We start from the raw sequence: 13,781 nt of genomic DNA on the forward strand, positions 1-13,781 counted from the left end.
TGGGACTTTCATTGTGATTTCTGACTATATACTAAGTATTAAAATCTCCAGCTATTTTTTCCCCACTTTATTTCTCCTCTTTTGTGTATATTGATTATTGAATCATTTTGTTTTTGTTTTTTTTAATTGAGTACAATGCATAGTTAATTTAAAATTTCCAATCCCAAATGTTTTCAACTATATTAAAAACTCAAAACCTATGTTAAGTAGCTTCTGCACAATATTTTTAAGAATGGAGAACATTATGTTCAATAGTATATTCTATCATCAAAAATAATGCCTTATGTAATATTCTAGACATGGGCAGAATTACATATATCATCTTTATGTGTAAACATTTAAGGACAATATGACATTATAGTCATCTATATTATTAAATAAAACATATGAAATTTTATGGCATTATGGGGCAGGATGTAAATTCATTTAAATCAGTTTTTCTTTGCTAACTAAATAGTATCTCCCCACTGAGGTCAACATATGGGCTATTGATTTTGTAAAGAAAAATAATATCAATTTCAACATTCCATTCACTCCAAAATAATAAAACAAAACCCATATAGAAATGTATGTAGCACACAATTTTGTAAATGTACATTTTAAATATATTTTACAAGTCATAAATGTCACCTGAAATATTTCAATATAAAATAATTTACTAAGTTTAAAGTTTTCCTACCTTCTGTTACTCATGATTATATCTCTACTTATCTTTCTGATTTAATTAATATTCTATATGTTCACTATTATTGACATAAATAAGGGGGAAAAGCATCTTTTTAAATTACAGACTTTAAAAATGATTTCCTAAAATGATTTATAATCATCTTATTCCATACAATGACATTAACTATTAATCAGGTTGATAACTTTAACATCTCATCTAACACCTTACTTCCTTTGGAGATGGCTAATTCTAAACAGAAATTCCACTAATGAGCATCCTCCATTCCTTTTCTTATTCTCCCAAAGCTCTACTTAGCATCTTTATAAATTCCTAAACCAAAATTTAAGCTCCTTGAGGGCAAAAATTGACATTGCTTTGACATTTTTATTCCCAGCAGTTTTCAGAGTTTTTGGCACATTATGTTTGATGTATTCCCTTATTCACTCACTTTTTCATTCACTAATACATTTTTGTTTCAGAGTTTTATAAAATAGTCATAGTGAAACTAAGACTGACAGCATTAAATAATATTCACTGTTCCGCTGGCATCTCAAAAGCATTAGCTTTATGGCATGGCCAGTGGAGAGTAGAGGAGAAAATACATAGAATCTTCCAGCATTTATATTATTACATGAGTTGTCAATAAACAGTAGATCAGACAGATGTTATGATAATTAAATGAAACCATTGTTGGCTAACCTGGATGATAGTCAATTTAGTAGTGCCCTAATGGTAGTATCCAACATTTCTATGTGCCTTACTATAATTTCTGGATCCATTTAATACAAAATGTCTGACTGTGACCCTCTGGTGAATGTCTCCCATTCTCCATAGTATACTTACATGATAAAATTTCATAAATGAGATTTAAATATTTAATATAATTTTAATTAAAACTTTCATTTGAAATGCAGATTAATTCTGCCTTAGTATAGGTAAAACTGATATAAAACCTACTAAATTACAATGAACTTTTAGTTTAATCACTAATGAAGAATGAGTTATTTCAGTTCTCCTTGCAACATTTTGTGTTTGAATATGCTGTTACTGGTGATGCAAGATGACATGTTGGATAGATGTCATTGAACCAGAAAGACAGACTAATCTACTAATTTTTTAACAGATCTCAGTTCTATCCCTGGTTCAATAAATAACTGGAAATGCTATCTTAAGAAATTAGTAAATCAACTGTTTATTAAACACATATTGTGTACCAGACACTGTGCTATGTGCTGGGGATACAAAGAAAAATGCACAAAAAAATCCTTGTTTTCAAAGAGTTTACAATCTGGCAAAAAGAGAAGATATGCAAACAACTTTGTCAAAACAAGATATATCAAAGGCAAATTTGAGATAATCAACAGATCAAAGATAGTAGCATTAAAGAGAATTACACAAGGTAAGATTTTAACTGAGAAGGATATCAGGGAAGCTAGGTGGTAGAGATAATGAGGAGGAGAATTCTAGGCATGAGATTATTTGTACTGCATGAAAAATACTCAGGGCCAGGAGATTGAGTGTCTTGTACAAAAAGCAAGTTGAACAGAGGATTTTCTGTTTGATTCTAGAGGCAATAAGAAACCACTGAAATGGATTCACTGGTAGGAAGAGGAGCAATGGATGAGAGTTACATGGTCAAATTTGGGCTTAAGGAAATTCACTTTGACAGCCGAGTAAAGGATGTTAGTCAAATACCAAAACTCTCTGAATCTCAGTTTCCTAGTCTCTGAGGCAATACAGCATAGTAGATAAGAGTTATAATTAAAAATTGAGAGACCTGGTTTCTAGTCCAATTTTATCAATAAATAAATGAATGACTAAGAAAAGTTCACTTAAAACTCTATGAGTCTGTTAGTTTTCTGTCTTGAAAAATTAGGAGGCTAAAAAATTCCCTTCACTGTCTCCCTGGTCCCTGGTCTCAAATTCTAAATTAACTTCAAAATCCTCTATATTGAGAATACACACAATTGGGTAAATGGCTATATTAATTACTTGTCATTTTTCTTTTCATTTCCTTATTAGCCCTTCATATTGGTTCATATGATAATAACTCTATAGCAAGAAAGAAGCTTGAAGGCCGTCCTTTCCTAAACCTTCATTTTATTGGTTAAAGAAACTGAGTTACAGTGAGAAGAAACTTGTCCAACATCACACAGTGCATAAACATAGAGAATAAATTTGAACATAGACCCTCTGATTGCAAAGTGAAGTGCCACTGATCCCTAAAATTGAGGTTTAAGAATATTCTTTTTTCATGTTATTTTCATAATTTCTAGTGTTATGAAACTATGAAACTATACCATTATGTGAGAAAGTGAAATTGCACTATTCCATCCATCAACCATCTATTAAGGTCTTTCTAAATGAAAAGTACTTAGCTAAGCTTTGAAGAGGGAATGACAAAGCAAAAAATAAATAAATATAAAAACAACAAAAAAGAATTCTTGTTCTTTAATTGCTTACCTATTCCCTAGGAAAATGTTGCATACTAAACAGAAACATATGTACATAATGATTAAAGGGGCAAAATGAGAATTGACAGCTACAGGAATCAGAAAATACTTCTCTAAAGTAGGGGGAACACGAGTGGAGTGACATGCTCTGATATCTCTTTTGTCCGCTGTACTTATGACCTGTATTTTATCTCTCTTTGCAGGAGCTTAGACAGTACAACTTTATATAAAACATTAAAAGCCTGATTTTGTAATCATTAATACTTGAAATGTTCTAATGTATCAGATCCCAGTTCTGATGCTTACCCTCTATGTGACATTGGGCAAAGCATTTAACCTCATTCATTTCTGGATCCTCCTCTGTAAAATAAGGGACTCACAAATTAAATGACCTTTGAGATTTTTTTCTAGTTTGTAATTCATGAATTTATTTTCTTTAAGTATGAACAGTCTAACAGAGTTCAAAAAAAATTCACTTGTATCTTTGTATACCCCTTTTTTGGTGTTTCAAGTTAAATAAACTATGAATAGGAACAAAAGTAAGATAACAAATTTTTTTTAAAAGTTCATACTTTTGACATTCATCCAATGTTAATACATGTGGATGGTCATCTTCTGACATTGTGATGACAGCTTCTCTGTTAAAAGCTCCTGGTCGATTCTGATCAACTGTATGTCTTGTGATAGATGATGCAGTAGAACTGGTCCAGTAGAGGGTATCCCAAGCTCTGTGATAGGCAAGTCCTTCAACAGAGCCAACATCTGTCAAAAAAAAAAAAAAGGAGGAAATTTACTTTTTGACTTACAAAGAAGTGTACTTCTGCAATAGAGAAAAAAAGTATGACAAGTACATATGTCAATATATAAATTCTCTGTTATTTTATCAAGTATTTCACAAATTAAAGGAACATAAAATTATAATTATTGTGAAGTCTAATACAAATAACATTGGCATCTGGTTTTGCATGACAGAGTACAGCTGTGAACTGCAACATATGCTATGAAGATATTTTCTGCTAGATGAAGAAAGCAAAATGTTGCTCTCAAAAAGTTGTTATAAGAGAGCCTTTGTTTTTTTTTTTTTTTTTTTTTTTTATAATAAATTTTATTTTATTTAATAATAACTTCGCATTGACAGAATCCATGCCAGGATAATTTCTACACGACATTATCCCTTGCAATCACTTATGTTTCGTTTTTTCCCCTCCCTCCCTCCTCCCCCCCCCCCCAGGATGGCAAGCAGTCCTATATATGCTAAACATGTTGCAGTATATCCTAGATACAATACATATTTGCAGAACCAAACAGTTCTCTTGTTGCACAGGGAGAATTGGATTCAGAAGGTAAAAATAACTCGGGAAGAAAATCAAAATTGCAAATAGTTCACATTCATTTCCCAGTATTCCTTCTTTGGGTGTAGCTGTTTCTGTCCATCATTTCTCCAATGAAACTCAGTTAAGTCTCTTTGTCAGAGAAATCCACTTCCATCAGAATACATCCTCATACAATATCGTTGTCGAAGTGTATAATGATCTCCTGGTTCTGCTCATCTCACTTAGCATCAGTCCATGTAGGTCTCTCCAAGCCTCTCTGTATTCATCCTGCTGGTCATTCCTTACAGAGCAATAATATTCCATAACGTTCATATACCACAATTTACCCAGCCATTCTCCAATTGATGGGCATCCATTCATTTTCCAGTTTCTAGCCACTACAAACAGGGCTGCTACAAACATTTTGGCACATACAGGTCCCCTTCCCTTTTTTAGTATCTCTTTGGGGTATAAGCCCAATAGAAACACTGTTGGATCAAAGGGTATGCACAGTTTGATAACTTTTTGGGCATAATTCCAGATCGCTCTCCAGAATGGCTGGATTCGTTCACAACTCCACCAACAATGCATCAATGTCCCCGTTTTCCCGCATCCCCTCCAACATTCATCATTGTTTTTTCCTGTCATCTTAGCCAATCTGACAGGAGTGTAGTGATATCTCAGAGTTGTCTTAATTTGCATTTCTCTGATCAATAGTGATTTGGAACACTCTTTCATGTGAGTGGTAATAGTTTCAATTTCTTCATCTGAAAATTGTCTGTTCATATCCTTTGACCATTTATCAATTGGAGAATGGCTTGATTTTTTATAAATTTGAGTCAGTTCTCTATATATTTTGGAAGTGAGGCCTTTATCAGAACCTTTAATTGTAAAGATGTTTTCCCAGTTAGTTACTTCCCTACTAATCTTGTTTGCATTCGTTCTGTTTGTACAAAGGCTTTTTAATTTGATATAATCAAAATTTTCTATTTTGTGATTGGTAATGGTCTCTAGTTCATCTTTGGTCACAAATTTCTTTCTCCTCCACAAGTCTGAGAGATAAACTATCCTATGTTCTTCTAATTTATTTATAATCTCGTTCTTTATGCCTAGGTCATGGACCCATTTTGATCTTATCTTGGTATGTGGTGTTAAGTGTGGGTCCTTGCCTAATTTCTGCCATACTAATTTCCAGTTATCCCAGCAGTTTTTATCAAATAATGAAATCTTATCCCAAAATTTAGAATCTTTGGGTTTGTCAAACACTAGATTGCTATAGTTGACTATTCTGTCTTGTGAACCTAACCTTTTCCACTGATCAACTAATCTATTTCTAAGCCAATACCAGATGGTTTTGGTGACTGCTGCTTTATAATATAATTTTAGATCAGGTACAGCTAGACCACCTTCATTTGATTTTTTTTTCATTAATTCCCTTGAGATTCTCGACTTTTTATTGTTCCATATGAATTTTGTTGTTATTTTTTCTAAATCATTAAAATATTTTCTTGGAAGTCTGATTGGTATAGCACTAAATAAATAGATTAGTTTAGGGAGTATTGTCATCTTTATTATATTTGCTCGGCCTATCCAAGAGCACTTAATATTTTTCCAATTATTTAAGTCTGACTTTATTTGTGTGAAAACTTTTTTGTAATTTTGCTCATATAATTCCTGACTTTCCTTTGGTAGGTAGATTCCCAAATATTTTATGCTATCAACAGTTATTTTGAATGGAATTTCTCTTTGTATCTCTTGCTCTTGGATTTTGTTGGTGGTGTATAAGAATGCTGAGGATTTATGGGGATTTATTTTGTATCCTGCTACTTTGCTAAAATTATGAATTATTTCTAATAGCTTTTTAGTAGAATCTCTGGGGTTTTCTAGGTATACCATCATATCATCTGCAAAGAGTGATAGTTTGGTTTCCTCATTGCCTACTCTAATTCCTTTAATCTCTTTCTCGACACTTATTGCAGAGGCCAGTGTTTCTAATACAATATTGAATAATAATGGTGATAGTGGGCAACCTTGCTTCACTCCAGATCTTACCGGGAAAGGTTCCAGTTTTTCCCCATTGCATATGATGCTTACTGAAGGTTTAAAATATATGCTCCTAACTATTTTAAGGAAAAGTCCTTTTATTCCTATGCTCTCAAGTGTTTTTATTAGGAATGGCTGTTGGATTTTATCAAATGCTTTTTCTGCATCTATTGAAATGATCATATGGTTTTTGTTTGGTTGGTTGTTGATATAGTCAATTATGTTAATAGTTTTCCTAATATTGAACCAGCCCTGCATTCCTGGTATAAATCCTACTTGGTCATAGTGTATTATCCTGGGGATGATTTTCTGTAATCTTTTTGCTAATATTTTATTTAAGATTTTAGCATCAATATTCATTAGGGAGATTGGTCTATAATTTTCTTTCTCTGTTTTCAGCCTACCTGGTTTAGGTATCAGTACCATATCTGTGTCATAAAAGGAGTTTGGTAGGACTCCTTCAATCCCTACTTCTTCAAATAGTTTATTTAGCATTGGAGTTAATTGATCTTTAAATGTTTGATAGAATTCAGATGTAAATCCATCTGGTCCTGGGGTTTTTTTCTTAGGGAGTTGATTGATAGTTTGTTCTATTTCTTTTTCTGAGATAGGAGTGTTTAGGATATTTACTTCTTCCTCTGTTAGTTTAGGTAAGCTATATTTTTGGAGGTATTCTTCTATTTCATTTAAGTTGTCGAATTTATTGGCGTAAAGTTGGGCAAAGTAACTCCTAATTATTGCTCTAATTTCCTCTTCGTTAGTGGTGAGTTCTCCCTTTTCATTTTTAAGACTAACAATTTGATTTTCCTCTTTCCTTTTTTTAATCAGATTTACTAAGGGTTTGTCTATTTTGTTGGTTTTTTCATAGAACCAACTCTTAGTTTTATTAATCAATTCAATAGTTTTTTTTACTTTCAATTTTATTGATCTCTCCTTTTATTTTTTGAATTTCAAGTTTAGTGTTTGATTGGGGGTTTTTAATTTGTTCCTTTTCTAGCATTTTTAGTTGCAAGCCCAATTCATTGACCTTCTCTTTCTCTATTTTATACAAATAGGCCTCTAGAGATATGAGATTTCCCCTTATTACCGCTTTGGCTGCATCCCATACATTTTGGTATGATGTCTCATTATTATCATTTTCTTGGATGAAGTTATTAATTATGTCTATAATTTGCTGTTTCACCCAATCATTCTTTAGTATGAGATTATTTAGTTTCCAATTATTTTTTGGTCTACTTTCCTGTGGCTTTTTATTGAATGTAATTTTCAATGCATCATGGTCTGAAAAGGATGCATTCACTATTTCTGCCTTACTGCATTTGAGTTTGAGGTTTTTATGTCCTAATATATGATCAATTTTTGTATAAGTTCCATGAACTGCTGAAAAGAAGGTGTACTCCTTTCTGTCCCCATTACATTTTCTCCAGAGATCTATCATATCTAATTTTTCTAGTATTCTATTTATCTCTTTGACTTCTTTCTTATTTATTTTGTGGTTTGATTTATCTAATTCTGAGAGTGCAAGGTTGAGATCTCCCACTATTATAGTTTTACTGTCTATTTCTTCTTGCAGCTCTCTTAATTTCTCTTTTAGGAATTTAGATGCTACACTACTTGGTGCATATATATTTAATATAGATACTTCTTCATTATTCATTCTACCCTTTAGCAAGATATAGTGCCCTTCCTTATCTCTTTTGATTAGATCAATTTTTGCTTTAGCTTGATCTGAGATCAGGATGGCTACCCCTGCTTTTTTGGCTTCACCTGAAGCATAGTAGATTTTGCTCCAACCTTTTACCTTTAACCTGCATGTATCACCCCGCTTCAGGTGTGTTTCCTGTATACAACATATTGTAGGATTCTGGCTTTTAATCCATTCTGCTAACCGCTTCCTCTTTATAGAGGAGTTTACCCCGTTCACATTTATGGTTAAAATGACCAATTCTGTATTACTTGCCATCTTGTTGACCCCGGTTTATGCTTTTCTCCCTTCTTACTCCCTTACCCCCTCCCTTACCCCCCTTCCCAGTATTAAGCTTGTGAGCTCCCCTTGCTTCTCACAGCCCTCCCTTTTTCAGTATCCCTCCCCTCCCCTTAGAGTTCCCCCCCCCCAACTTACCCCTTTCCCTCCCAGTTCCCGTATTCCCTTCCACTTAGCTTATTCCTTCCTTTTTCACTTTTCCCTTCTCACTTTTCAATGAGGTGGGAGAAGTTTCACCATAGATTGAATATGTCTAAAATTCTTCTCTTACTGCCAATTCTGAAAGCAGTAAAATACTCACTATTTTCATTCCTCTCCATTCTTTCTCTCAGATATACTAGGTTTTCTTTGCCTCTTCATGAAATGTAGTACCCCCACTTTCCCTTTTTTCTAGTACAATGTCCTTTCCTCAACTAGTTTCTAGAACAAGGTATACATGTATTTTTTATACATCTTTACAGCCGAAATATAGTTCCCAAGATTAATCTTTACCTTTTTAGATTTCTCTTGAGTTCTGTGCTTGTAGATCAAATTTTTTGTTAAGTTCTGGCTTTTTCATCAGAAATAGATGAAATTCGCTTATTTCGTTGAATGACCATCTTCTTCCCTGGAAAAAGATGCTCAATCTCGCTGGGTAAGTTATTTTTGGTTGCATACCAAGTTCCTTAGCCTTTCGGAATATCATATTCCAGGCCCTTCGATCCTTTAATGTGGATGCTGCCAGATCCTGGGTGATCCTTATTGTGGCTCCTTGATACTTGAATTGGGTTTTTCTAGCCGCTTGCAGTATTTTTTCCTTTGCCTGAGGGTTCTGGCATTTGGCCACTATATTCCTTGGTGTTTTGATTTTAGGATCCCTTTCAGTAGGGGATCGATGAATTCTTTCAATGTCTATTTTACCTTCTGTTTCTATGACTTCTGGGCAGTTCTCTTTGATAATTTCCTGGAAGATAGTGTTCAGGCTTTTTTTTCATCATACTTTTCTGGAAGTCCGATGATTCTCAGGTTGTCTCTCCTGGATCTGTTTTCCAGGTCTGTTGTCTTCCCCAGAAGGTATTTCACATCCTTTTCCATTGTTTGATTTTTTTGGATTTGCTTGACTGATTCTTCTTGTCTCCTCGAGTCATTCAATTCCAATTGTTCGACCCTGATTTTCAGTGAGGTATTTTCTTCACTCACTTTTTTAAGATCTTTTTCTAATTGTCCAATTGAGTTCTTTTGTTCTGTGGAATTTTTTTCCATTTCGCCAATTTTGTTTTTTAGAGAGCTGTTTTCTGTTTCCAGTTCACTAATCCTATTTTTCAAGGATTTGGTTTCTTTATCCACTCTCTCTTTAACTGACTTCTCCAGGCTCTTTTGCCAAGCCTCCCTCTCCTTTTGCAGAGCCTCCCTCTCCTTTTCCCATTTTTCTTCTAGCTCCCTTGTGAGAGCCTTTTTAATTTCCTCCATGAGATTCATCTGTGCTGAGGGATATAAGGTCTCCTCCTTCGGGGATTCACCTGGGGACTGTTTGTTTTTAGTCTCCTCAGGGTTTGGAGTCTGCTCTTTATCTGTATAAAAGCTGTCCAGGGTTAAATTCTTTTTCAGTTTCTTGCTCATTCTGTCTATTTATCAAAGACAAACTATCAAAGAAACAGAAGGAAAAAAAAACCCCTTGAATGGAGGCTGCTTTCTTTGGGGGAGGGGCAGGGTATTCGTGAGGCACAGGTCCTACTGTGCTATGGCGCCTGCGCACTGAGATCCGAGCGCTCTGAGATCCGAGCGGGCTAAGACACTGTGGGGGAGGGGTGGCCAGGTCCCTAGAAACTCCAGCTGTTTGGGATTGTATTCTTCACCCCCGGTGTTTTTAGCTTCTCTGCTGGGCTGCTGACTTGCTCCTATAGCAAAGCTCTCACCGCAGAGACGGCTGCGGTCCTACCCCTCTCCGCTCCACCGGGTTCTGAGCTGCTATCTGTGCTCTGGTTGCAGCTGCTGCTACCCGCAGACTGCTTCCAAATACCGTCCCCGCCCTCGCGCAAAAACAGACCTTTCTTGACGAGTCTCAAGGATGGTTTCTCTTGGTAAGTAATTGTATGGTTTTTTTTTTTCAGTCGAGCATTAATTCAGAGGCATGAAATGAAATGAATAGTGAGAGAAAAACACGGAGATTACACAGAAGTGTATTTCCTCTCCGCCATCTTGGCCGGAAGTCTCCGAGCCTTTGTTTTTAAAAACTAAATGCTTTCTTTCTTTAATTAAATGATGAAGTTTTAAAACGTTTCCAGTGTTCACAAAGTTAGGGATGTCTTTGAATCACATGTGAATGATTTTCTTTAGTTACACAATCTGAATGAATTTTTCCCATTGACATTATACTTGAAATGTGAAAGAGAAAAGCAAACAAATTCCCAAAGTTTCAATAGTGGTCGACTATTTAATAAGTTCCTACAATAAGTACTTTCATTCTATATGTGTAACATGATATAAAAAGCAAAGGCAATGAAATTAATTGCCATTAAAGGCATACCTTTAATATTGTCAGAAAAAGATAAATTTCAGTCTACAGATTCCAATAAATAAAAGTGACAACGTGAAGAACAAAAGTAATTACTTTATTTATTTATTTATTTTGCAATTGTACACCCATGCTTGAGGGAAACACTGTAGTTATTGCCTTAGTTTGGGGCTTTATTTAATGTATGACTACTATAGAGAAAAATTTCATGGTGTCTTCAGATTTCTTTTTCTTTACTGCTAATCCTATTTTCTTCATTTAATTTTAAACCAATGAACTTAAGAAACAAACTTTTCTTTTTCTCCTTAAGTTCTCCTAGGCCTTCCTGTGGCATGCAGGTGAGTTATAACATATTGTAAATTTCATCAGGTTCTACAAAGACAGTAAGACTTTGAGTGTTAGGTCCATTGATCGAACTATATAACTGATGTCTGAGGACAGAAAAAGTCATTATAAAATTGGCTATAAGGTGGTGAATTTTTATGAACTTACCAATCATTTACCAAATATTAGAATAGCTGCTATGTAAAATGCTGAGAGAAGAAATTCCATCAACACCACTATGGATTTCTATTATATATTGAAGTCCCTAACCCATTGAATTAAAAAAATAAATAAATAATTCTTTTGTAGTTGTATCCAAGACTGATGTTTAAAAGAGCACTTAAATCACTGATTTTTTTATCAAGAATCTCAAAATCTAAAATAAATTTATCAGTGGTTTCAAAAGAGATTTAAAGGTAAGAAAACTATTGTCAAACAATTGACAGAGTTTAGAAGTCAACTATAAGTCAGTAGATAAGAAGAAAATAATTCAAGTTTTGGGAGCCAGGATTTTTTTCCTAGCATTAAAATGTTTTTTTTTTATCCTTCCCACCTTCTCTCTCCCCCCTTAATTTTTTCCTTTATTTCTTTCATTTATTCCTTATTTTGCTTTTTTCCTCCTTTTCTGATTTCTCACCTTCCTATTTTCCTTTCCCCTTCCTTCTTTTTTCTTTACTATCTCTTTCTTCTCTCTAATATATATATATATATATATATATATATATATATATATATATATATATATACATATAATATAAAATGAATTTACTTACTTGGCTTAAGTTAAATAGAGAGAGAGAGGAAAGAAAGGGGAAATGGGGAGACAACAAGTATTAAATATTTACTAAGTTCTAGGCACTCTGTTAAAATGCTTTACAAATACTGTCTCACACAAGAGATTATTGTTGCTGCTGTTTGTCCTTCATACTAGAAGAGAACCCTGACATCAGGGAGGTGATACCATGACATGCAAGTGAACTGGGTCTAAGTGAGTGAGGTTGGATAAGATCACCTGCCTCACTTTTCCCTCCAGAACCATATGGGACTAGTGGCCAGATATAAATATTATCTCTTTGAATTCATATCAACCCTTTAAGGTAAGTGCTATTTTTATCCCTATATTACAACTGAAAAAAAAAAAAACTGAAGCAGAAAGAGGTTGTGGGGGTGGGGGAAGGCCACATACCTAGTAAGGCATCTGAAGCCAGATTAGACTTATGGTCTTCCCAATTCCAGATCTAGTTCTCTATGCAATTACCAACCTTGCAGCTTACCAAAGTCCATTAGTCAAAGTTTTTTGTCAAAAATATGAATTCTTAGCACTAAAAAAATTACTTAGGAACAAATGAATAATTGTTGTCGGTACATTCCTACATATATTAAAAAAACTAGTGAAATTTGAAGACCCCCCTTTCTTTCTGGGAATCTAAGGAAGATATAAGAACTAGGATAGTTTGAAGAATAGTAAGTTTTCACTGTCATTGGAATATCAGTCTTAGTCTTAAGCCATTGAAGTAGCAAGGAAAGCATTTTTTATTTATTTATTTTTATTATTATAACTTTTTATTTACAAGTTATATGCATGGGTAATTTTACATCATTCACAATTGCCAAACCTTTTGTTCCAATTTTTCCCCTCCTTCCCCCATTCCTCCCCTGATGACAGGTTGACCAATACATGTTAAATATTAAAGTATAAATTAAACACAATATAAGGATACGTGTCCTAACAGTTATTTTTCTGTACAAAAAGAATCGGACTTTGAAATAATGTATTTCATTATTAGCCCATGAAGGAAATAAAAAAGGCAGGTGGACAAAAATGTAGGGATTGGAAATTCTATGAAATGGTTCATAGTCATCTCCCAGAGTTTTTTTGCTGAGTATAGCTGGTTCAATTCATTACTGCTCTATTGGACCTGATTTGTTTCATCTCATTGCTAGAGATGGCCACGTCCATCAGAATTGATCATCATAAAGTACTGTTGTTGAAGTTTATAATGATCATTCTCAGGTGAAGATGGCAGAGAGGAGGCACACAGCTGTGTAGCTCCACGCTTTCTCTCACTATCCATTTCATTACAAGCCTCTGAATTAATGCTTGACTGAAAAAAAAAACCCACAAATAGTTACCAAGAAAAGCCATCCTTGAGATTCGCCAAGAAAGGTCTGTCTTTACTGGAGGGCTGGGACAGTTTTAGATCGGGCGCAGGCTGAGGGCAGAGGCAGTGAGAGCACGGGAGCAGACGGGAGAAGGGGTGGGGAGTGATCGCAGCCGTCTCTGTGGGGAGAGCTTCGCTACATGATTAGATACTTTGCTCCGGCAGCAAGTCAGCAGCCCAGCAGAGAAGCTAAAAACACCGGGGGTGAAGAATACAACCCCAAACAGCTGGAGTCTCTCGGGACCTGGCCGCCCCCGCCTCTCCCCCTCCCCCTGCCCCCACAGTGACTCAGCACGCTTTGGGATCTCAGAGCGCAGGCGCAGCACAGTCGGGCCAGTGCC

At 34.8% G+C, this 13,781-nt stretch overlaps 1 protein-coding gene across 1 annotated transcript in view; it reads right to left on the reverse strand.

The window, feature by feature from the left end:
• The window catches only part of LRP1B (LDL receptor related protein 1B), a 2,056,943-nt gene that overhangs the window by 475,915 nt on the left and 1,567,247 nt on the right, over window positions 1–13,781 (reverse strand). Inside the window, exon 42 of the mRNA XM_051990638.1 lies at window positions 3,693–3,882. Within this exon, the coding sequence (XP_051846598.1) occupies window positions 3,693–3,882 (190 nt within the window). The remainder of the gene's footprint in view (window positions 1–3,692; window positions 3,883–13,781) is intronic.

This window comes from Antechinus flavipes, chromosome 3 (genome assembly GCF_016432865.1).
Source record: "Antechinus flavipes isolate AdamAnt ecotype Samford, QLD, Australia chromosome 3, AdamAnt_v2, whole genome shotgun sequence".
Classification (NCBI taxonomy): Eukaryota; Metazoa; Chordata; class Mammalia; order Dasyuromorphia; family Dasyuridae; genus Antechinus; species Antechinus flavipes.